The 25,286-nt window shown below is 42.5% G+C and overlaps 1 protein-coding gene, 1 long non-coding RNA gene and 1 other non-coding gene across 3 annotated transcripts; 2 read left to right on the top strand and 1 right to left on the bottom strand.

Moving 5' to 3' along the window:
• Window positions 1-2: 2 nt before the first annotated feature.
• Window positions 3-15,137, top strand: LOC148056842 (uncharacterized). Its single transcript, XR_015702311.1, has 2 exons — window positions 3-1,073; window positions 13,961-15,137. It is a non-coding gene; the product is annotated as an uncharacterized LOC148056842 (long non-coding RNA).
• On the bottom strand, window positions 12,550-12,822 carry LOC148056843 (small Cajal body-specific RNA 13). Its single transcript, XR_015702412.1, has one exon.
• Window positions 15,138-15,277: 140 nt separating the features above from the next.
• On the top strand, window positions 15,278-22,751 carry GLRX5 (glutaredoxin 5). The gene is made up of 2 exons (XM_009467484.2): window positions 15,278-15,725; window positions 21,345-22,751. Exons 1-2 carry the CDS (start codon window positions 15,416-15,418, stop codon window positions 21,521-21,523), a joined length of 489 nt encoding a protein of 162 aa, XP_009465759.2. The 5' UTR covers window positions 15,278-15,415; the 3' UTR covers window positions 21,524-22,751.
• The last annotated feature ends 2,535 nt before the right edge of the window (window positions 22,752-25,286 follow it).

A 25,286-nucleotide genomic window follows, 5' to 3' on the forward strand; every position in this document is an offset into this window, starting at 1 on the left:
TGAGGGGAGCCGCCGCCAGGGAGCCGCTCCGAGGGCAGCGGCGGCGGGGCCGCGGGCAGGCCCCCTCCTGCCCGGGGGCCGGGGCCGGGGCCGGGCTGGCGCGGCCCGCTGCAGGCTGTCCTTGCGCGGCGGCAGGCGGGGGGCCGCAGCCACAGGCACCAGGTGAGCACCGGCACTCTGCTATTTCTAGGAGAGTAAACTGCACTAGAAGAGAAAAAGATGAATTTCTCACAATATTACGTTTTGGAGGACTTGGAGCCGTGAGAGTCAACGAACACCAGGAGATGTGTGACAAACGGCGGACAATCTTTACGCGTGCCGGTAGCCCCAGCGATCCGTGCCAACACACGGGCAAGTTTCTTAACGTTTCTTTTGAAAGCCCGGAAAGCAAGAAGGCGACCTGCATTTCAGCAGTTATACGTGAATGAAACAACTCCAGGTCATCGCAGTTAGTGCAAACAGGAATTCATTTGGATGCGTGGAATGCTGTAACAGTCATTTGGAAAAAAAAAACCAACCACCAAGAACTTCAGAAACAAAACCTGTTTCCACTGTAGTCCGATTCAGGCAATTCTTTCCTCTGTAACCTATCCAAGCAAAAACTCTTCAGCATTTGCTCAGGTTATTCTGGAAAAATCAGTTAGAAACAAAAGGAGCAGCAGCAGTGGTGTGTTGCCAGCCACAACATCGGTTTTGTAGTCCAGCAAGAGAAGCCAGAGTCATCAACATCTTGTGCTCCATCTGCGGCATCAGAAAGTTATAATCACATGAAAGGCAGCATGTGGAGCCACGGGGAGGGAAGGAGGAAAGAATGAACGGCTTCTTCATATTTGAACAATAATATAATGTAAACAAACTGAATGAGCACATGAAGAAGTTTGTCAGTATTTCGTAAGGCACAAAACCATACTCTTTGGCAGAGGTTATATTGCTGCCCTCTGCTGCTGGGAACTTGTGTGGTTCATCTGCCTGACGAGCAGAAAAACGGGCCATTTGCGATAAAAGTCTCTGACCACACGTAGCAGTACTGCGGCCAAGAGCCTCGAAATACGTAGTTCAGAAGTGAAGAGCGGGTGAGTCTGTGAGAGGCAGGGGAGGACAGCTCTCCGCCCTCTAATGCCGGGTGGGGTAGGCTGGCCCGCTTCAATAGTGTTATCTGGCTGCGTCAGCCAGGGTAGCCTTCAGGAGGCTCACTTCTGCCCATGGCCACGTATTCAAGACGATCCGCCATCCGTGTGCCAACACAGCCTTACTTGGAATAGTTCTGTATTGAAATTGCTCCCAAACCATCAGGAATCACCATCCCTCACCAGCAGTGAGAAAGTTAAATGGAAATTTTGTCAGAACTTAATGGTGAGGCGTGTACTTTTATAGCTAGTTCTGACCTTGAAGCTCTGAATGCCCACAGTGGGTCCTGTAGTGGCACAATTTGGATGACTGTGACCTTTTAAGTTGTCACTGAGAGGGAAACTGAATGCTGTAATCTTCATCTGTGGACAAGCCTATCATCTAACTTGGAAAATCTAATTTATTCACTAGCATGGTTTTGGCAGACTATTTACTTGGAGTAAAGTCTATATCACTAGTGTGTAAAATGGAATCTATGCCTATGCAACTGCTCTTGCCCCATAGTAATTCAGAGCTGATTATCTCTTAATGACCTTTGGAATAGTGTGAGGAACTAGATACAACGTAAAAAGGTTGAACTCCAAAGGAACGTGTCCAGAATAGGTAGATGATAGAGAACAGAAAATCGTATCTGTGAATTTGCATTAGGAAAACTGGCTTAGTCATCACAGTGAGTATATGATCAGCCCTCATTGGCAGCAGTTAATTCCTTATGAAACCACCCCCTAGGAAATTACTTTGTATACCTAGACCTTTTAAGTACAAGATAAAAGCAGCCCCTCGTATTCAGAAAGCTTGCTGGTGTTGGACAATGCAACACTGTATCTAAACGTTGCTTGCATTAAGTTCCTTTTCTGCATTCCCCTACCTGGAGGCTTTCACGGCTCTGATTTTACTACCTCAAACAGCTTTGTACATGCTGAGTTAGAAAAACCAATATACACAGGCAAACAGCAGGCATTAAGTAAATGAGCATCCAGTGCATTACCCAAACAATATAAAGGTGCCCACACACCACACCTAAACAACAAAGGAGAGGTTGGAGTGACTGCAAGCAGTGTGGAAACGTGGAGGAGCATCTGAACAGGAAAGAGCAGCAGCTCCAGCTCTCTTTCCTTGGAAGAAGGGAATATATTTTTAGAAGCAGTTGGCTCAGCCTCTAAACCAAACCACGAGTACTTGTCAGTGAATGTACAGCACTTTCAGACATTTCCTGTGATGAGCAGAATACCCAAGAGACTGGGTGGAAAGCACCAAATACTGCAAAAGTAACAATGGTGTTGGCATGCTTTACTCCACAGGAAGACCTGCACGACATCTTTAGGGCAACAGAGAAGCACTTATAATGCTGCAGGGTAGCTGCTCTCATTAGCGTAACATGCCTTTATTCGTGCTCATAACCAATGACAAACAAGTATTACAAGATATTAAGATGTTTCCCTTTATGTTTGCTTGGGTACAGCAATGTGAAATTGTTATTCAAATAATGAGTCACATGGCAGCCTTGGGCTGGGAGGAACAGCATTTGTTGGCAGACTAACATGCGTGCAGCACACCAGTAACATATGTCTTTGGCGTGACAGGTTTTAACACTGGGACTTTTCAGGGGTTTGTTTTTGTTTGGTTGTTTGGTTTTTGTTTTTTGGGTTTTTTTTTTTTTTGGTGTTGTTTTATAGCTACTAGAAGTCGCACATTGCTTCACGGAAAGCTTCCGTGGGCGGTGGTAGGAGTTGCTACAGAAGAACTCCCTCCTCAGTTGACGAGTTATGAAGAGCCATAAACTCTAAATGTTCATGTCAGCAAAACAGCGTACCTTCAGGAGCACTAGGGCAAGGACCACACCAGTCAGCCAGCCTAACTTCCTGCCCTGTATTCACGCAGAGATCATCCAGGCTTAACCTGGCATTTCACGTTCTCCCTGCGGCATATTTTGACATTTACCTTTTGTCTAATTGGGCTCCACATCCTGGGCATGGACTGACTACTTCTGCAGGGGAGCGGGACCTTGTGCTACAGTACCAGTTCTGACAGCCCTGGCCCAAACGCTCTCCTGTAGTTAAGCATTTAGTATTCACCTGAGTTCCGACTCATGGGCAGACTCATGGTTATTTTAACACTCCAAGGACACCTGAAATTTAAGCACAGTTTCTACAAGATTCTGAATTAATTGATTTTTTGATTTTTTTTGTGCTAGTATGCTTCCATGCAAACAGAAGAAAAGTTATACTTGGTGGCCCTTATTCATTAGCTTTTAAATCTGGAATTCCATCTCAAACTGAAAGTTAACAAATATCACAGAAGACTGTGCACTCAAAATGGAGCTTGCACAATGTTAAATCCACAAAGTGTTAACAACATCCACTAAATCAATTGTTGTAAACCAAGTCCTTTACACCCATAGACGCTTCCGAGAATAGGAGCCTTCAGCACATAAGATACTTAAATCTGGACTTACTACTCCCGATATCACTCCCAGAACTGCAGTAAGCGTATGCAATTAGCAACAGAGGAAATTTGTTTCAAGTTTTCCATTAGGTGCAAGATACTGCCGAAGAAGCCTCAGATCTCTGCAGCTTCTGCAGTGGATAGAAGGAAGCCTTACAGTGAAAAGAATGCGGGAGCAAGGTTAGCAGACAAAAACTGACATGAGTCCATGGAATTCAAAGAGAGTTAAGGCAGTATAAACCAGCTGAGGCACTGCTCCATTTATTTGTGAGCAAAACAGACTGTTTGCATCACACACACTAGACATCAGGATTCGTCATGTGAACAACATTTGCTTGAATCACACCATATTATTTGGAACACACACTCTAGAGGAAGAGTTGTCACTGATGATACTGGAGTCGTCCAGCACTATCAAAACATTCATAAATAACATTCAACTTCCACGTTGATATCAAACAATTTTTGTCTCGAGAGCAAAGCAGCAACTCTCCCTTTCCCAAGCATCATTATTTCTTCTACCTATGTTCTTTGTAGGTTCTTGCAGACTCTGCTCTTGTTTGTTCTCACTCTGGTGCCTACACATCTTTAACAGTCTGAAAGCACTCAGGCGGCTTTTCTTTTATCCCTAAATATAAGAACAAACACTCAATGCCCAAAAGAATACACTAGGGGTGTTAAAAGCTGATAAAGGGAGCAGAACCAAACTTTGGAGACAGCATCACTTCACAGGAACACAAAAACAATAGAAAAAGGCTGTGGTACACTTAACTACACTGGTGCAGTTTTCCTGATGCATCTGCAGTAGTGAAAGTCCTTATATTGGCTTTATTAAAAGGAAGCTTTTTTTATACTGCTTCTATATGGAAAAAAATCTAAGACTATGTATCTGAGTACCAATATAATTATTTTGTTTTAAAAAATATTCTTCAAGCAAAAGTGTCAACCAGAGAACAACTGAACATAGACCAAGTTAGAGGCACAGATGGGGTAGGAGCAGAGCCCCAAGACACGACCCTCCTTGCCCTGAGGAGCACCTTCACTAGCAGGCTATGAAGTCCCCCATGGTTTGCTCTCTGCATCCCCCAGGGTGACTTGATTTACCTTTTTTCCCTGCAAGTTGTCTGTAACATTTAGGCATCACAGCAAGGTCAGCAGCTATGCAGGACATACAGTCTCTAACTTGTCTACATTTTGCAACTAGAACAAAAGATTGAATTTATTTTGTTTTTTTGAGAAATCTCCCCTGCATTCAGCTACCTTCTTTACAGTATACTTTAAAGTGCACTATTCTGCATAGCTCTCTTTTCCCAAGTGTCTTTACAGTCCTCAATGACCTATTTAAGTTAGGAAGATAAGTTAACATGGAAACAGGAGGCAGCTCCAAACTGGAGGAGAGCGTTAAAGTATCTTTGAGAAAAAGGGAAGGGAGATAATGGCTTCTCTACTTGTAAACAGAAATCAAGAAGCTTGCTCATACAACGTGTCTCCCTCCAGATGAGATACGACAGTGGGATTGCTGAGGCTTGTGCAGCTTGGAGCACTGCCCTTATGGAGCACACACCACTGTGAATCCCGTGCAAGCCTACAAACGATGAGACAGTCTAAAAATCAAATGCATTATAGCTGGTATATTAAAACCAGAAACCATTTCTTACCTGTAAATTTTCATGTTCTTCATCTACAAGAATTTGATTAATTAATATTAAAGTGAATTAAAGAACACAGACCTGACATCCATGGTAGGAATAAAGACAAGTCCAAATATCTCCCCACTTTTTGAAGTGAAAGACATTCTCTATTTTGCATGTGTTTTATACTCTATTTAAACAGGAAAAAAATCATCAATACTCATCCACTTTTTTTAAAAAAAAAATATGAAAATTAATCAGATTTATGAATAATCCTGTATATAGCAGCATTTTCATATCTTTTTTAAGACAGCAGCTGAAGAAGTCTCAGATTCTATGCAATTCTTGATTTATGCTGTGAACTCTCTGTGGACTAAAAAAAGTTTAATGGCTGTATAACAGTAGCACCCAAAGACCTCCAACTGCAGGCAGACAGAGTTTGCTAGGGAGTCTGAATGCGCCTAGAAAAAAAGACTGGATGTTCTGGAGCAGCAACAATCTAGCCACACCAGAAAGCGTATGAGGGAAGGGGTATATTGACTTCTGCTTTTAAAGTGTGGATTGGGTTTTTCCCTTGTTCCTCTCCACGTACTGGTTTTGGGTTTGGTTTTTTGTTTTGTTTTAAGTTACAGAAGGAGATGCCAGAAGCTGGTTTAAAAAATATTCTCTGGAGTCCTCTGGAAAAATTAGCAAAGACAACTGTTGAAATATAACATTCCATAAACTTTCTATTACTAAAATTAATGACACATGACTATATGTGGCTCTCCTTGCTTCCCTTCACAGCACAAATGCAGTTTTGGTATTTTGATTTCCCTGAGACTCAGTAGTCTGGAGCTATACTTTCACCTATACTAGTTTCCCTGCTTCTAGATGTGCCAGCATTTTGAAACAATTTATTTGTTTGCATCTAGTCTTTTAAGGGATGGGAAACACATGCTGGACAAAACAACCCTTGTATGCCAGTGTTTAAAAGACTATAGTTTAGGAGAAGTTTTTAGTTTTACTTTCCTCCTTCCATGGCACATGGACCTTAAATCATTCGCCACAGTAGTCTAGCATGAAACTACAACAGAGCACAGATCGGCTTCCTCCGCTCGAGTGTCTGAAACTAAAGTACAGTGAGAGAAAGCAGCGGCTAGGATGTACCTGTCTCCTTGTGCCTCCCAGGACTAGCAGCAACTAAAAACTAGTATCCAAACAAATCTCTGGACAACGAGCAAAAGGGCTACTGATGGGGAGGGGAGTCCAAGGATGGTTCAGAGTGATCTGTGCTCTACTGTCACAAGAAAAGTGATTGTTCTAAAACTCGGAGCTTTTTCCCAGGCTTTTGTTCACAGGGTGCAAATGCTTTTTTTTTTTTTTTTTTAAACAAAGTCAAGCTCATTATAAAACAGGCCTTTGTAAAAGCCGAACAAGTGCTACAATTAAATGGCAAACAACTTTGCAGTACAAGTTCTTTACCCTGCGAGCTGCTAGCTATGTCCAAGGATGCTGCTGAACAATCTCAGCTGCCACGGACATCAGCAAGGGAGGAAGGCTACTATGAACTTTAGAGGAAGAGCTTATTGAAGCTTCAATCACTAAATTGCAAGAAATTAACTTAAAGGTAAGCATTAAAATTAGAGAGAGCTTCCATGCAATTATTTTAATGCAAATTTAGGAAAGGTGCATACACTTGTATTTGTGGAGAAGTTCCTTATTCTGTGAAATAACTGCTTGCTCTCTAAAAGTGCATGGTTAATCACCACCACCAAACAAACCTGTATGTTTGTGTCATGCAGTTATGAGCACTAAAAACATTGCACGTAAACAGTCAGAATCAAGACAATCACAGTATCTATATGGGGCATTTGGCAGTGCTCTCTCAGTTAGTTCACCTGTGCTTAGAACAGTCAGGTTTTCCAGAGATACAGGTTTTCATACTTCAAAAAAGGAGAGAAAAAACACTTTAGAATATCAAACGCCCCCAAACTGGCAAACTTCCCTCATCTTTATATTGCTATTTCTGAGTTTACAAGTGGTTCGAGTTTTGTTGTTTGTTTGGGTTTTTTTAATAAGCAAAATGTAGAGATCGCAAAAACTCAAGTTTCTGGCCTTCCCTTTAAGAATGTGTATTTTTACCTCTCACAGAAGATACCTTTTGAGTCTTTTCTTGAGCTTTTAGTCTGTATGTTACAAATGCAAGTATGCCAACATACAATCCTCCTCTCCCATTTAAAGTTTTTGTTAGTGCTTTGAGTCTAATTTTCTTCACATCAGACAAAAACTCCTCTGAAAACCAATTGATCCAAAATATTCCTACCACACTCATGGACACTTTCTCAGAGAGCTTAACATACAGGAGCTCACAGTTTACCTGCAACATCAATATCTGTGGTTAACAGCCAGATTTAAAACACAGCAAGTTCAAAGCACCTGTTGATTTCAGAAACCCAGTTTAAGACACCTAACTTTTCACAACAGTTTTTGCAGTACTTTGTATTTCCCAACTTCACACACTCTCTGCTTTATTGTTTCTAATTACCACTGCAAAGGCTGAGAACTTCTCCAAGTCAGCCTTCAAACTACATCAGCATAAACACTCAAAGAGAAACACCAGCAGTAAGCACTGTTGAGGGCTGTGCTTTAAACAATTTTCCAGGTTTCCCTCCATAGTAGAGATTGAAATAATGTCCATCTAAGGAGGGCATATTAAAGGCTTTGATGCTGTCCTCTTGCAGGCAGCCTTCCTTTGTCTGAACTTCAGGGCACACTAAGAAAACAAATGCCTATGCATTGAATATGCAGAGTTTTTTGTGGAAAGAGATGTCATGTCATAATGAAAATCTTGGTTTGACCTCCCATGCACATGCTTTTGAAAGTTATTCAGCCTAAATCTAACATTTCTTGAGTATCCGACTTCGCAACTTTAAGAGCATTCCTTTAACAGCCTTGCATCCATACTTATTTCCTTAGAAGTCAATCAACAAAAATCTTTACAATAGAAATTCACATTGGTCCTTGCACAAACCATCTTGGATCAGTATGCAACTCTTGTAACTTCTGCAGGGAGTGACTGAAATACCACAACCTGGTTGTTCACCACCATAGGGTGGTCACTAAGGCGACCAGTGGCACAGAAGGCTGAGACACGCTGCCACTAGATTATCACCTAAAAACTTTGAGGTTTCATTTCTGTGCTCTTGGGAAAGCCTATTTTGCATGCGCCACTCAACTTTAGCCCTTTCAGTCCTACCCCCCTCCATCTTGTTCATGGCAGAGCCCAATGCTTTTTTTTTTTTATCCCAGAACTCTTCTCTTCTTAATTTTATCCAGCACCACCCTAGCAGTTTCTGCTGTCTGTGCCATCAGACCTAGTTGCTACAGCCTTACCCGTCTTCTTAGTCAGTCCGATTCTCTCTCCCCTCCATACTCCCAGTGTCCCTTTTTAGGTTACACATTTGGTCTGAGAATCTCCCCACGCTGGAGGGAGGGGGACAATGACTGGAATAGGCTTGGAAAGAAGACACTGTCCCGTCCATATCTAGGAGCAACCAGCGTAGCTATCTGCATCAGAGGAAAAGTACAGTTCCCCTCTGCCTGTCTGACTCCCAGCTTCCCGCACCTTGGTATACCCTCTCCTTACTTTCATTACTGGAAGCAGACACCAGCCCAGCCCACAAAAATTCAGAAATACAGGGACAGTATCACATACAACATACTTTTAGCTCAATGTAGTTTGTACATATACAAATAAGAGTTTGCAGAACCTCATACCACAGCCAAACATGGGCAGATTTCCATGCACATTCCTGTCAAAGATCAGTCCTCAGTAAAGTTTCAAGCCCTCAGATTCCACACCACAGCTGTCTTCTGACAGGTATCGCATTTTACATTTGCCTCATCCAAATTCAAGTTGTCTTCATCAGAGCGTAAATCATTGCACAACTCCTGCGGGAAATTTTAGTCAAAACAACTCCAATTAGCATAAAAACTTCAGAGCTTCAATCCATATGAAAAGATGTAAGCAAGTGAGATGAGGGTCATTTTATTTTGCACAACACTTTATATAATAGTGGGACTAGGAACATCTTTTTTAGAAAAAATATCATTGACTGCAATGATTAATTTTAGTTTACTTGCTTGCTTAAGCTTTTTTTCATCCCTGCTTTAACATACCACTTCTGCACTTCCACGAGCATGCAATACGTAGCTGAGAATTACCCTCAACATTTTTACAGTAATGACAGCTTGTTTATACTACATCTAATATAAAATTACATTGCTAACACTAGCAACTGAAGACTAATGTTTTAACAAAAAGCTTCCATGCTCCCCAGAATTACTTTAATACAGATTTGTCAAACAAAGATTAAGCAACAGCAATTCGTGTGATTTAGGTCACAGCATTGGCTAGACTATAGTTCCTTTTCAAAGGAACGTTATGAGAACTTAAAAAATTGTGTTAAAACGTGCACACACATTCCTAGAAAAAAACCAAAAGACTGAAGGATATGTGATGAAAAAAAAATCTTTATTGAAATAATATACTACCAAGTTTAAAAATACTAAGATTTAAAAAAAATTATAATTAAGATTCTCCATAACAATTCCATCTACTTTACAAATACATTGATGTGTACAGAAGTCTTGAATTTTTACTTGGAGAAGTCTCTCACAGAGTTGAAACTCACGTGTGATGACACATGCTTGGCACTATCTGTCTTCGGCCACAGAGGAGATCAAATGGCCAGTGCTGTTTATTAAAGCTGAGGAAAGTTTTTGTAACAGGAGGTGCATTTATCAAAATGAGACAGAAAAATACCTTACTGTGGGTTTTTTTTTTTTCTAAACTTTATATAGAAGAGATGAGGGAATTCAAAAGTGCTGAACGAGAACAGATGTAATCACTCTCAGAGGCAACAAGCATTCAGCTACTACAGCCTGGCATTTGAGCGAAGTGTGTAACTTGGGGCTCAGCAGCCGCCAGACCGGAGCTGTCACAGCCCCCTCATGGACACGAAGTACACCCTGATCGGAGCTTTTCTTGCCTCACTGCAACTGCATGTTCTTAAAACAAGCTAAGCCAACAAAAGCACTCCTGTCATCATAGCTATACCCAGAGTATGCCTGCCAGTAGAACTTAACTAGGGCACAAGAATCTTTCTTACAGGCAGAGAGTGCCCTGGGGTTTTCCCACAATTACGAAAGAGCAGAAGACATCTCCAGCATTAAGTAAATTACAATTTGTACAGATTACCATACCGAGTTAAATCAGAAACTCAGGACCCTGTTTCTGCAACACTGGTCAAAAGTGAATGCACGGGAAGCAAAGAATAGGACATGCATATAGTTATAATCCCAGTCCCTAGCTTGCTACACCTCGAGACTTCATCCAGTAACAGTATCTTTGTATTCAGCAGATCAATTCTACTTTCTTGAGTTTGCCCAGTCTTTTTTCAGGCCCATGAAAGATTTTGGCATTCATAACTCCTGGGTGAAAAGAAGCAAGAGGTGTTCTCATTAGAGGTAACATTTCTCAGCTCTACATATAAGTTGGATGTATATAAAAGTATGTTTCCTCTAATACTGAACGACTCAATCACCACTCTCATCTGCAAATAAGGAACAAGGGTCTAACAGCCTCTGGCCAGGCAGAATAGTTGCAAGAAGCTTGCTTATCCCAAAGAATAATTCTACTCCTCTATTACAAAGGTCATACTACATGTCCTTGCTCCATGACAGCTTCACAATTCACAAAGCAGAGTGTTACTAGAAAGAGGCATATATTAAGATCAGTGTCATTAAGAAGCAAGCTTGAAGTCTAAAAAATGTCTTGTTTAAAGGTCCACATTCAAGCTTGAACATGATATTCCATTCTATTTGTTAACTGCGAGGTTCAGACATTTTTTCTTTGATTATTAGCGTGACCTCTCTCTGCCAAAGGCATCCTTACATGATCTAAGTCAAAAAACTTCCTTAGATCATGTAGATCACCCATCAGTTAAACCAGTTTATGTCATTTCATACATATTCTTCCCCACCGTCATTTATGAAATGGACTGTTGTATTTTAAAGCAGTGTACACACCCTCTTGGGAATATGCTGTAAATCCATAAATATTATTTAATTACCCATCTAGTTCAGAAACAAACTTGCTTATACATCTCTCCCTCTATAGGTCAGATCCAAAAGAAGAAGTTAGAAACAGTTCAGATTACAAAATGTCAGTTTCCCATGGGACCTGAGTTTCTATGCCAGTAAAACCCCCATAGCACTTCTACATTTCGGCTGCTTGTTGCACAGCTTTTTCAAACTAGCACATCTTCAAAACAACCAGGAACTTTTCACAGACATTTCTTCAGCGTTCACAATTTAGGCATCCCACACAAATTTTAACTGCGCAGTCCAGAACTGTAGGTATCTTTTAAGCATTCTTAATGCTCTCAAAACTGGGGATATGTTGGTGCTGCCAGATGTTGCCTTGATGGCATGCTGAAATTATTTACCTGGCACGCAGAACAACTGGAGCTCAAGCCATCCCACTAAAAACCTTCAAGAGGCAATAAAACCACCTAAATAGAGCTCAATTGTTAAGGCACAAGAAGGGACTTCATTTCTAGGCACTATCACAGGACAGAACGACACACACATATCTGACTTGGACAGAAAGAGGTGTCCTGTTCCAGTAAGCAGAAATGAGACTTTTCTTCTGATCTTTCTCACCAGCTAATTTAGCCCTCCCCTTTTTAAAAACAGAACAAACAAAAAACTTTCTGCGGACAGTATCATTCTTAGATGTCTACCTTCTCGTGCACTAAGAACCTCAAACCACCAATGCATAATTAGTAATTCTGTTCAGCAGCAGAATGCCTGGAAGTAAGCTAATTTGTGACTAACTGATCATTTATGCCCTGCAGTTCGAATACTTTTATTACTGCTTTCAAAATGAGGTGCTAGGTCTTCTAACAGGAACATCAGCAAAATGTCAGGAGTCTTATGGGAGTCCCATTAATATTTCTTCTGAACAGATGATTTAAATCATTATCTGGAAAATACAAGAAGTTTCACTTAGACTGATAGAAGATTGGACCAGCTAACAAATAGTTATCTCTTTGTTTCTAAAGTGTACATGGGCTAATTGTTCTAAGTCTTATCAGTACGGAAAAGTGTTTATCCACAAACAAAGTGCTGCATACTGCATAATCCAAAAGCATTTTACCGCACTAATAATTTTATTAAAAAGCATTCTGTTAAGCTTAACATTGTCTCACAAGCTGATCTCACAAAACTACAGTGGTTAACTATAAATTCAGGTACTTTTATTTAACCCAGTACACAGACTTCAGAGAAGCTTTCTAACATTTATAGCAGTTTTTCAGTGTTCAGCAGATGTTACTCTATTTGCTAAACAATATCAAACTGCAAAATTGCTCTTACTGTTGATAGATCAATAATGACATGGGATTAGTCATTATCTCCGTGGCAACAGAATTATAACTGTTAGAGGAATATTGCGCATGTTGCTGCTGCGACTCTTACAGGCATGCCTCGGCTTCCTCACACGGGTGCTCTCTCTGCAAGCCTGGTATGCCCAGAGTACCAACAACCAAGGGCATCTCTTGGACTACAGAGGATTAAACTACAACTGTTGTTATTTATTCTGGAAGGAGCATATCCTCATAAGGGTTTATTATACTTCTGTTTGTGTAATAATGTCCTTATTTCACTTATAATTTCTAATGAACCATCTCCTTGTAGAAATAGCTAGAATGAAATTCAGGAAGGCAAATACTACAAAGTTCCATTCATAGCCCAACATTTTTTTTAAAGAAGACATTTAGTTGCCTTTAAGAATAGAGAGATCTTTTTCTTTTTACTCAATTTTAATTTAATTCCCCTCTGATTCCTCAGGATCTTAAAGTGGCAGGAGTCTTTCTGATAGATTAAAAGGACAAACTAGATCACTTGGGCTATTACACTTAACACTTGTTAAGCCTCTGTATATCATACCAGCTCAACAAATAGAAAAAACATATTTTTGTTTTGCAGAATTTACTGAAGTTTTATCTAGCACGAACTGGATACTATTTATTTTTTTTTTTCATATTACACAACCTTGCACCATGTTAATCACAACATATAAACCACAGAAAGCAATAACTTTTCTGTGTCTTGATCAGCATGACTGTGCCTGGCTTCTGATATTCTACTGAAAACAAAACATACTGACACACAAAATGCACAATGTTCATCAACGGCACAATAAGTTAACTCTGCCTTTAGATTCATAATAGTATTTCTTCATAAATACATAAACTTTCAAATACTGCAGCAAGACTTTTTTATTCATAAGCTGTTCACACGGGATGACAAACTGCAAGTTTGCCACAATTCCCTTTGGAATGTGTTCTAATTGAATTTAAATAAAAGGCAACAGAAACGATGCCTGAAGGTGGTTTCATAGCAAATGAAAAACAAGTTGTTACTCAAGCATCAACTGGATTCCACAAAAATCAAGAACTAGCAAAGAGTCTTCTGAATGCTGAAGACAAGCTGGTCTTGTTTGTAAAACTCTCACATGAGCGGAACTGGGCAGAAAAAAATTATTTTCTTTACAAACGCAAGTAATACAAATGGCCATTAATACCAACAGTACAGATGCCAGAGTTGCAATGTAAATTAATACTCAGAAATACACTTTGATTCGTTATTTGTGAGAGACTGTGGTTTAGTACAGAGGAAAACTTTTCACCACTTTCTTCTACTTACAGGGTGGACCTGGATGCTGTAGGAAACCTCCACACTCTGCTCCAAGTTCTTGGAAAGAATCCGGCATCTGCCCAGGAGCTCTAATGAAGTTGGCTGCACACATGGCCGTTCCAGGACATGTTCCAAATTCAGCGCTCCTCTGGCTGATGCAGGGCAGTTCTGCGCCTCTTCCAGCACCAGCTGGACCCACCCTTCTGCACATGCTGCTAGCCAGCCCAATCTTGCCCCCATCTCTCCATCTTGCTGCCACCCCACCAGCTGTTCCAGCGACAGACCAAGCTGCACAAAGCTACCGGTCTCCTCTCCTAGTACTAAACCAAGGCATGCAAAGAACTGCTAGTTTCTCACCAATACAAACTGCCAGCTTCATCCCATTAAAAACCAACCAAAACCGAACACGTGCATGCAGGCAAACAGGCCACCAGACACAGCCCAAGCTACCAAGGAACCAGACCCATCCCGCACTTTGTCGGCTGCCCACACAAAGCCTCCGCTGCCTCCTCCGCCTGCCTACGGTGACAAAAGGTGCCGACTCGACGGCTCTGCTCGTTTGAGGACACGCTTCACCGCCCCGGAGCTTCCCTCAGCACAGGCAGCCGATACGCCAGCGCAGCCTGCCCCTTCGCAGCCCCGTTCTCCCCGGACTTCATTCCGCCGTTAACGCTGTTTTGACTCCCGGCTCGCCCCCAGCCCCAGCTCCGCCACAGCCCGCACCACCGGAGGGCCGGCGGGATAAAACCCAACCCCGCCCCTGGGGGCGAGCGGCGCCGGCACATCCCCCGCCTGCACCACAGACCTCCACCGCACCACCCTCACGGCTCCGCTCAGCCTGTGAAGCCCCCGGGCCCTGCCCGCACGCCAGGCCCGAAGGGAGTGGAGGAGCACGGCGGCGGCTCCGCTCCCTTCCCTTCCCTTCCCTGACGCTCGGCCTGCTCCCCAGACGCCCCGCGGAGCCGGCGGTGGGGACAGCGGGGACCGGTAGGCTCCATCCCCCACCACCCGTCAGGCAGGAGGCGGTTGAGGCACGCCGGGCCCCGCCGCCACGAGCGCGGCCGTTACCCGGAAGCGGAAGGAGCTACACGCCAATCACGCTCCTCCAGGGCATGCCGAGCAAACCACCGCGCCGGGGAAAGCTGACCAATCGCGTCCGCGGAGTGGGCGGGGATTAAGCAAAACAGGTTAGATTGACAGGTGCTTCCCCCAATGCAACTGCGGCGGCGCCGTTCCCTCTACAAATAGGAAAGCAAGATACCCTCAGGGTTGTTGGGTGGGACAAGGCTCATTGTATCTCCACGCTACTGGCTGTCGGTGCTGATTGGCGGGTGGCTATGCCTATGCGAAGGAGAAGCTCCCCCACGACCTTCCCCGCTCTCCGCCAATAGGCGGTCAGCGCTGGCTCGTGGCCGGCGGAGCGCGGCGGGGGCCAGCAGTGGGCGCGGGCGGGCGGCCGGGGAAGCATGAGTGGCGTCATGCGCGCGGCCTGGCGGTTGGGCGCCGCCGCCGCGCGGGGCCGGTCCGGGCGCCCGCTGAGCCAGGCGGCCGCCGGGGGCGCCGAGGGCGGCGGGGCCGAGGGCAGCGGCGGCGGCTCGGGGTCGCGGGAGGCGGTGGAGCGGCTGGTGCGGGCGCACCCGGTGGTGGTGTTCATGAAGGGCAGCCCGGCGCAGCCCCTCTGCGGCTTCAGCAACGCCGTCGTGCAGATCCTGCGCCTGCACGGCGTGGAGGACTACCGCGCGCACGACGTCCTGCAGGACCCCGACCTCCGCCAAGGTCAGCGGCGGGCCGGGGCCGGGGCCCGGGCCGGGCGCGGCGGCTGGTGGGGGTCACCTTTGGCCGCCTTCCCTGCTGCCGGGGCTCGGTCCCGGGCTTCTGTGTGAAACGCCGCTGTTGGAGCCAGAAGCCCGACGTGCCGGTTTCCCTGTCGAAGGGCCCGCGGGAGGCCCTGGCGGGCGTAACCGCGGTGAGGTCGGGGCTGCCTTAAGCCCTCTGGCCCCGGGGCTGCTGGAGCTCCCCGCCGGGCACCGGGTGGCAGGCCCCGCTTGCTTCTCACAGGCGTAACTTGCTTTTGCTCGCTTTCTTGGGGTTTTTGTTTATGTTTTGTAAGCAGGCCTGCGTCCTGGGGTCTGGGGGTTCGTGGAGTTTGAAGGGTATCGCAGAGATGCGCTATCGAGGTTGCTTTGCCTGGGCGTCCCGTTTGGTTTCTGTAGCCCTTACTGCGACCAAGAGTGTCTTAGTTATCTGCAGAATGCAGGTTTGCCTACGGGGTGGCTCTTGGAGATCGGGCTTTTCATGCCACGCTCCCTTGCCTAGTTAAGAGATACAAGGCTGCATTAAAAGACCCTTAAAACACCTCATTATCTAGTGAGATTTTTTTGTTCCCCGTGGACAGCATGGTGAAACTTCATGAATGGCTTGGACTTACACCACTGTATTCCCTGCTGGCACTGCCTGGCGGGGATCTTTTGATAAAGTACAAAATTATGCTAATCATTTGCACAAAAAAATATTTGGTAATAGTTTCGCCATTACTGCTCGAGTGGTAGGAGCTATTCTATGTAAGGTTTTTTGCTAATTGTCAGAGGCTAATACTCTGTTCTCCTGATGCTTTTCTTCCTTCTTTCCCTCTTCAGTGTGCATAGCTAACTGTTAAGGTTTTATGTGGTTATTTGAGAAAGTTTTAAAACAACAAAAAAATAAAAGTACATAGTAATTAGTCTTGCAGGTGCATGGCATGAACAGTTCTTGTCCAGAATACACTGAAAAGTGCTTTAAATCCACATGCTGGCATGCATCAGGTGACTGACTTCTCCTGTGTTTTTGGTGTCATCTGACTAATTCAGTTTTTCATTAGCTTTTAGGCGAAAGGCTGATTTTTCCAGTCCTTGCTTGCTTTTCAGTTCACAGGTATAATAGTTGGTATAGTATAAAACTTACATGCTGGAATTTGGGTGCGATGACATTTTTTTGTTAATGAATGTTGGTTTTGTTCAAGTAAATCTTCTACTGCCTTTGGCAGGTGAGCAAATCGTGGTAGTTTTCTAAACTTATTTACATATCTAAATTTATTATCTATGTATTATTTATTTATCTGTTTATTATCCATTTACATATCTAAATCTATTATTTATTATTATTATTGATTTATTTATTTATCTAAACTATGGTTTACTAGAACAAACTCATAAACTAAAAAGGAGGAAACAAAACCTTGAAATCAAACCATCAGCGTTTCACTTTTTGTTGAGAGGGCTTTTGTGAGCCCTTGAAGACGCAATGCGTTTGTCAGTTATAATCTCTGGGCCTTGACCATGTGAATATGTAGTATTTTCTTCCTATGTAACAGGAACATCTCCCTTCTGAGCACAGCAAATGTTCCTGCCACATGAACTCTGGCTTGTGCTAGGTGATCCGAGAGGTTACTGCCTTCCTGGCTACCTGAGCTTTAAATTGAAATTAGTGGTTTGATCCGGACTGTTTGGCTAAGCCGCGCTGAATGCAGTAACAGAGCGTACACTTGCACAATGTCCTGCTGGTTCTCAGGTGCTTAAAGAAGTTGTTCTGTTCCCTTCCATGCACAAGCTTTGGCACTTGTCCGACTGCACAGAGAGCCAGATTGATTTGTTAACTGGATCACTGGGCGTATGAGTTGAACTGGCTTGTGCTGTGAGGTGAGTGCCAGAGCCAGCACCAGGGTGAAGAAAAGAGCTGGGGACCACCACCACTGCTTTCAAGGCCAGCGGGCTGTCACATTGCTTCAACTGTATTACCTGCTGCACCCTCAAAAGCCAGTACGTGCCTGCTTCTGTGGATGGCAGTCGCTAGCAGAGGAGAGGGCAGGGCTGCTGGAAGCTGTTGCCCTGTAAGTTGCCAAGTGCGATTCAGCAGTGGCTGTCTGAAGGCCCTCTTAGTCTCCTCCTGGAGCTGGCCTCAGGTGCTGAAAAGTTAGATATGTGGCATGTGATGCTTTCCTAAGCCCTCTCTGTGAACATAATCTGCACTGAATACATGTGGGTTAGTGAGGGATGCTGAACCTTTAGTTGTGAAAATATCTAATACATCTGTTCAACTAAAGGTTGATTTGCAAGGAGATTACTGTTTGTGAGCTGGTCATCAGCTTTGTATTCAGCTGAACATAACTTAAATGTTTGCATATACGTATGCTTATACCATTTGTAGTAAGAGCAGGCTGTTGCAGAGATGGTGGTTCAGGCATGGTTGAAGTGCTTGTTGGTTTCTTCCCTGTATCTATTAAAACACCTTATTTTCAGGTTGTTATAGTTCAACTGCTGAAACTTGCCTTGTGCTAAAATACAGCAAGCTGTAAAACGAAAACAATTCCTCTACTTGCCTAAAAGCACACTCAGATCTGTGAAACTAAATAGTTGGTGGTACTTCATGTGATTTATCTGAACTTGAGCTGAGGAGATGCTTCCCTGACACAAATCCTCCCTTATTAAAGCTGGTTTAAGAGATCTTGGCACTCTCTTGGACTCGGTGGCAATTCAAGTTTCTCTAAGTTGGTGCTTCCAGAAGTGATCCTGCTCTCAACTGATGGACAGCATTAGGCTGGCTCAGGTTACTAAGGTGGCAGAGAAGTTTGGGATTGCATCCTAGAAAAGTGGTGGTTTAAACTGGTTTGAACTGTTGTGGTAGTTCGTCCTCGGATTGTTTTTGTTGTTGCTTTACATGACCCAAGCATGGGAGGCTGCCAAGAGGGTGGTCTTGAACCTTCCTCCCACCCTTGGGCTAGCCTTCCCTCAGTCACGCTTGTACCAGTACTAATGATCTCCATGAAAACGTGTTGCTTTTCTGGAGAAAGTGTGGTAGGAGTGAGAGTGGTTGCTTGAGTCCGTTCCGTGATGCGGCCCATCATTCATTAGTGCGAATGCTGGCAAGAGAGAGACTGAGCATTGGTAGCTGGAACTGGGGAAGCGGGGTGGGAGTGCGATAGGTACCCCCTTCAGTCGCACTTTGCACCGATTCTGGTTTCACAGTCAGCTTAAAGCGTCCTAGCTCAGCTGTCAAACTGTAAACCTGATCTGCGGAGTGTGGTTTTACAAAGGAAACAGTGGTTCAAAGAAGAAGCTGGAGCTTCTGAAGCGCAGTGGGAAGTGTTAACCTGCAGGGAGGGGGAAGGAGATCCCTTGGGGTGTCTGTACTGCCAGAGGATTCACCACAAGAGCGCATCCCGAGTGCAGCAAGCGTAGACCAGGCTAACTTGCTTTAACACGACTGAAACAGTATCAGTAACTGCTCTACTAAGCTAGGAGTTGGTTAGCTGCTTCAGATTGTTGTCTGGTTGAGCCTCATGCATGCAGGCATTTAAAGCAGCTTGTCCAATACATGAAATGCAGCATACACAGCAACTAAGCTTGATTGTAGTCATATTTTTATCTGAAGTTGGATAGATCCTTGAAAGTGTTATCAGTGCTTGTATGAATGTGCAATTGGGTCCTTGAAGAAAATACTTCTGTGAGAGAATAATTGGTGTAAATGTTACTGTGGAATGCTTATTTGCAGTAGATTTATTATGTGGAGCCCTTGGTTCTCAGTTCACGTTTAGCATTACGGTATCTTAACAAAAACAAACCCTATTTCATATCTGCAGCGTCTCCTTTGAGTAGGGTTACCCTTAAGCGTGCCTTAGCATTGGGACTCAGTTTTTCATTGCAACTATTGTGGGTTAAAAGATTTTTAGGACAGACCACTTTCGAGTGCTCAAAAGCAAAGGAGTGTTTAAGAAAAGTACCGCTAAACACAAGTTCACATCAAAACTACTAATTTCTGCAAACTGTATCCAAACAATTGAGAGGTTTTAATGAAATGCTAAGGAAGAAGTTACAGGTGGTGATGCTGGAGATTAGGTTAGATCGTTATGGGTTCCCTTTGGCCTGGATTTATATGCTAAACTTGCTATTTTGGACTTTTGAAGCATTGGTTGTCTATGCACAATATCATAAGTCAAAATGAAATCTCTTAGCTGATGTTGTACTTCATGGTTGGGAACACTTTGTCACAACAACATTTTTTTCTAGATTACTGTTATCTTAGTGGATTTTTTTAAATGCACTGGTATTTGACTAAGGGGAATTATTAGCTCTTTTTCATCTTTTATGCATTAATATCGTAATCCCATTGCATATTTATGCACTTATGCATATTTTTTTAAAAAAGAAAGTGTTTTAAGTTCCAATAAAGTAAGCATAATTTGCTTACGTGTTTTTTTTTTTTTTTTTACCTCAAATATTTTGGGTTTTACCTTTACAGTCTTTAGAGGTTAAAATGTTTTCTAAGGGGAAAGCAAATTCCCTTGTTTTCTGCTATACAGATCTAATATTTGCTGTTAGTACTTTGACAGCCTATGCTAAAGCTTGCACATGCTTGTTTAGAGGGTTGACTTCCAAGGTGAATGGGCTCTGATGATCTGAAAAGGCACCTCTGTTGTCTGTAGGCTTAAATTTGCTGTATGGGCTTTCATGCCTTTGGTAGAAAAATTCCAGGCATTGCATATTGGAAATGTATAAAAACGTTTAATTCAAAACTTTGGTATCTAAGCAAGTGCTGATCGGCTTGGTGTAAGAGCATGCAGATATAGAATTTAACTATTTCTTCTGCTACAGAAATAATGGCTTTGTGTGAAGGATCATTTAAACAGTGGCAATTTTTTTGTATGATGTCTTTAAGTGCAAGTTGGGATCCAATATATACCAGCTGATCAGTTCATATTTTTGGATGGTCTTACATTTGTCTTCCGTGAAGTATGGTTTCAAACTTGAATTCTGTACTTCACAATTGTGACTCGAGCTGTTTTGTTTAGTGAGTACTTTTAAGAGACTTCAGCCTTTGTGCCCCTCCCATGGGCTGTGAAGTCTGGCAATGAAAGATAAAGCAATTTGAAATTCATAAGGCTTCTAGAGGGGCGAATGTATCTTTCAATTGAAATTGCAGTACTAAGTATAACTGTGTGAATTCAGTGAAAAGATAAAATATTTTAAAGTCCCTTTGGGAAATATAAAGGATAACTAAATGTAAACAGTTCTCAATGTTTTCCAAGACTTCGCATTTGTTTAACTGATTGAAAAATCACATTTGCTTGTTTCCTGGGAGGGAAAAGAGACGCTACATTTTTCCAGCTCCTGTTTGAAGTCAGTGTAGGAGCTGACTCCATATCTTTCAACCCACATCTTTGAGTTGGAATGAGAAACAAACCTAACTTTAACATAGTGTTTCTGATAGTGCTTCTGGTATATAGATACATTTTTGCCTCAGTGGGGAAGAAATGAAAATATCAGTAGTTCTGTCAGGCTGAAGCAATGTATTCTGTTTAAAAACCCATTCTATTTGGAGAGAGGGGAAAACCTTTACTACTTTTATTTTTTTCTTATGCAGGAATAAAAAACTACTCTAACTGGCCTACCATCCCACAAGTATACCTCAATGGCGAATTTGTTGGTGGCTGTGATATACTGCTCCAGATGCATCAGAATGGAGATCTCGTAGAAGAGCTGAAGAAGCTAGGAATCCGTTCAGCACTTCTGGATGCAAAAAAAGACCAAGACAAAAAGTAAAACGAGCAAAAAAAGATGCTGTGACAGGAATAAAGCAAATCTTCGATAAGAACTTGTTACCAGTAAAGCCTTATGTACTTTAGCTCAAAGGCGGCATCTTTTTGAACTGACACTAAGATTTATCTGTGAATGTCTGTTAGCTTATGGTAAATGTAGTGATCTTGGTATTTTGATTTATGAATATTGTGAAAATCTGAGTGTAACCACTGCACTGTAAAGCATACATTTGTGGAAATTGTGTTTAAAAAAAAAACATTCACTTCTAAAAGCATTCACTTCTTCATTGAGGCAGGAGTAAACCAAAAGAACTCGTAATATTTTTATGGATTTTGAGTGTGTGTTTCTCTGTTCTTTGTTACACAAACTTATGCAAACGGTGTTTGCATTCCCTTGCTCCTCTTGAAAAAGTGTTAAGTAATAGTGTGTCAGTTTTACTGTGTAACTCCTCGTGATAAGACTTCCTGAGAGCTTGTAAAACTTCTGTAATCATATATGATATAGGAGAAAAATAGTCTTAAAACAATATAGAAGAAAAAAGATTATATGAGAGTGCATGAAATATACTTTTATTCCAAAGGGTAAAAATAAACAGACTTGTACAAATACATGTATAATGGTCATTATTACTTTTTAACATTCTGATGGCTTTTAAAAGATTTCAAAGAATTGTGCCTAAAGATTTTATAAAACCTTTTCTACCTCTTGCAAAGCAGCTTTTCCCCCCTGCTTATATACTTTGTGTATTGTAGTTCTGTGTCAGTGCTAAAATGTGGGAATTGTTTAAGGTTTCAGTATTCTAGCTTGAAATAGTACGGGAGAATACTTAAGTTACTACTGTAATCTTGTATTATTTGCTAGTTACTAAGTTATCTTTTTATATTTCTTGTATTTCCAAGTATTTTTTCCTGACTGCTGTGCTTCAAAGAATATGGTCTTCAAACGTGGGATTAACAAGTGAAATGTTTCATGTAGATGAGTGCAGTAGAGAGGCTACTGAATAGATAAATATTTCTTTGTGGAAAGTCTCTGAAGTCTTCAATACCTATCTGACCACATTTCCCTAAGTTAAAACAAATTATATTAACCATTGTACTTTCAGCTGTACAGCAATCCTGCTAAGGTTAAAGGGTAACTGGGCTGTTTCTCAATGCAGTTTACTTTTAATAATATAAACCAGTTTGCATGTGAATTAGGCAAATGATTGGAAATAAACTGTATTTTATGTTGATTGCCTGCAATAGTTCCTCTTTATTTTAAGTGATTACTCTAACAAAACTGATACGACTTTAGATTTGAAACCTAAAACATTTTCCACTGCATAGGATAGAAAATGTGTTTTAGAGAAAGGAAAAGTTATGAATGGTCAGTGGAAGAGGAAGTCAGGACTGGAACTTGTAGACAAGACAGATTTGATGGAAGTTCCAGTTCTAAATCTCTCCTGTCCACTTGAGCAAGCTGTCCAGTGGAGAAACTATACTGGTACATTCTTCACAGACTTTGCCAAACTGGTTACAGGAAGCTTACTGTATAGTTTTAATGCAATCAGTATCACCAGGATTAAATACAGGGTGTATGTGCTTTATGTATTCGCTTGTTCATGACAGCTGCGTGGTACCGGCAGAGGTGACTGAATGACCACTGAGTATGAGTAAGTTACACTTGGAGGCAGTTGCTTGTGACTGTTAGGCATGGAGATGCGAGTGCAAGATTTTTTTGTTCGTATACCACATCACATTCATGAAATGCAAAGCTTTAGGTATAGATGAAGTTTAGTTCTGAGCATTTCAGTGTTACCTCTCTTTGAATTCAAATTATATAAGCTTTCTTATGGCTAATGTTTCACAAGTAGTTTTTGCCATTCTGAATGTAAAATGATGTTTAGAAAAACAAGTGAATTTCAAAAGTCTTTGGTGATTCATGTCAAAAGACCTGTTGAGATGGATGTACACAGTAAACAAAGAATAAGGTAACGAAGAAAATTAAATTATTTTCTGCTTCAATGGTTAACTCTTAGTCTGGCTACTAAATAAATTATTAAAAAACAAAACCCCAAATCTGCTGTTTCATAGAGCTCCATTCTTTGTTCTTCAGTGAAAGCTGAATATTTTTCAGTACTATCTGGTAGTAGTTTAACATAAAGGTAACTTTAGCATTGTCAGGTCTTTTTCTTCTAGGCAGCAAAATTTTTCTCCCAGCATGAGTTCCTGCTTTTACCAAAACTATGGAAGTTTTTCTACTTTCTCCACTTCCTTCCCCTTAGACTTTTTAGTTTTTAATTATTTGGTTAAAATTTTGCATAACATATATAGTAGTGTTTATATCAATCCTTTGCCTGATTGAAATGGGTTGTGATTGAGCAAGTAAAAGCAACAGTGATACCATAAAGCCTGTGTGACAAAGCCACAAGAGTAGGAAGTGGGAATATGAAATGGGCCATCTGCCTGCTTCCCGTACAAACCATATCCTCCCAGGCTCTCTGTCTATCAGCAGTTGTTTTACATACTGCATCTATGTAAATGCTCATGTTAATTTAACTGCAATAAAAAAATCACCATCTACTTAAATTGTAAAACTTCAGATGCTCACCAAGAAAGAGGCTTATTTGGGGAGCTGACTGAGAGGGTTTTCCCCAAGAAACTAGTTCGCAGTTACGTTGACCATTTTAGAAGATGGGCAGCATTCCGCACTCTGCTCTTCAACTTTTGCGGTCCCTCAAACTAGAGGCAAAAGGGATGCTGCTGCAAATGAGCTGATTTTTTTGAGAAAAAATCATGCCTTTCATTGAAAGATTTGCACCTGCTTTTCTCATGCTCTTGGGCAATGAGAGAAGGCAACTGGTAATACTGGAGTCTAGGGTGACAACCAGTGGATGTGTGAGCTGATACTGGGGGGCTGGTGCTAGCTGGAAAGATCCATGAGTCCCTAGTTGGGAGGATGCAAAGGGTTCAGTGGGGGAAAGGGGACTTTCTTCCCCCAGGAGGAGCAGCTTGTCACAGGAGGCAAGGGGAATGAGGGGGAAAATACACTGGCGCGGCTGCTTGTGCTTCCCTGGTCACTGCCGTAAACCAGAGACCGAAGAGATAATAATGCTCAGGGATGCGGCTCGGGAAGGCTGGCTGAAGGTGCTGAGAAGGACAGCCACGAGCGAAGATGGAGAGCTGCCCTTGCCATCTTTGGTGAAGAAAGAAGCAAAGCTGCCTGGTCTTGGCAGAGTTTGGTCTGCTGGGATAAGAATAAGGCAGGTCTCAGGGCTGTGCATGGGCACTGTCGCCTGCAGGGCTCCTGCAGATCAAGGTTGGTTGTATGGAGCTGCCAGCTCCAAAATACCCGGTAGTCCCATTCCTGCTGTTTGTGTTGCAGTGTGTTGTACTGGGCAGGCGTTCTGCCTGGCTGCTCCTCCAGTGAGATGCTTCTGGGCTCATTTTGGCTGTATTGCACTGCTGAGGGCTTACAATGAGAAGAATGGATGTAAATTATTATCTACGATTGTTATTCTATTACTATAGGATTGTAGTATGAATGCTTGCCAAACTGGAAACCATTATCATAATTATTTACGTTTTATTCTGAAGATGCCCTTGGTGCTGCTGCTGTGGTAAAAGGCTGAGCTGAGTGGACCAACCTATTCACCAGATCATAAATTATGCTAATCCTCTGCATCTTCTAACACTCCTCACCTCTTACATATACAGCAAGGTCGTTTGATTTAAGCAAATGAGATTGTTCATATTCCAAAACTGACCTGGTGTCCTAAACCTTCACC

This window comes from Nipponia nippon, unplaced genomic scaffold, assembly GCF_047370975.1.
Source record: "Nipponia nippon isolate SJK-2023a ecotype South Korea unplaced genomic scaffold, ASM4737097v1 scaffold_11, whole genome shotgun sequence".
Lineage (NCBI taxonomy): Eukaryota > Metazoa > Chordata > Aves > Pelecaniformes > Threskiornithidae > Nipponia > Nipponia nippon.

Coding starts and splice junctions, on each gene's coding strand:
- GLRX5 (XM_009467484.2), top strand. CDS start 15,416: ATGAGTGGCGTCATGCGCGCGGCCTGGCGGTTGGGCGCCGCCGCCGCG. Junction 15,726..21,344: donor GGACCCCGACCTCCGCCAAG/GTCAGCGGCGGG, acceptor TTTCTTATGCAG/GAATAAAAAACTACTCTAAC.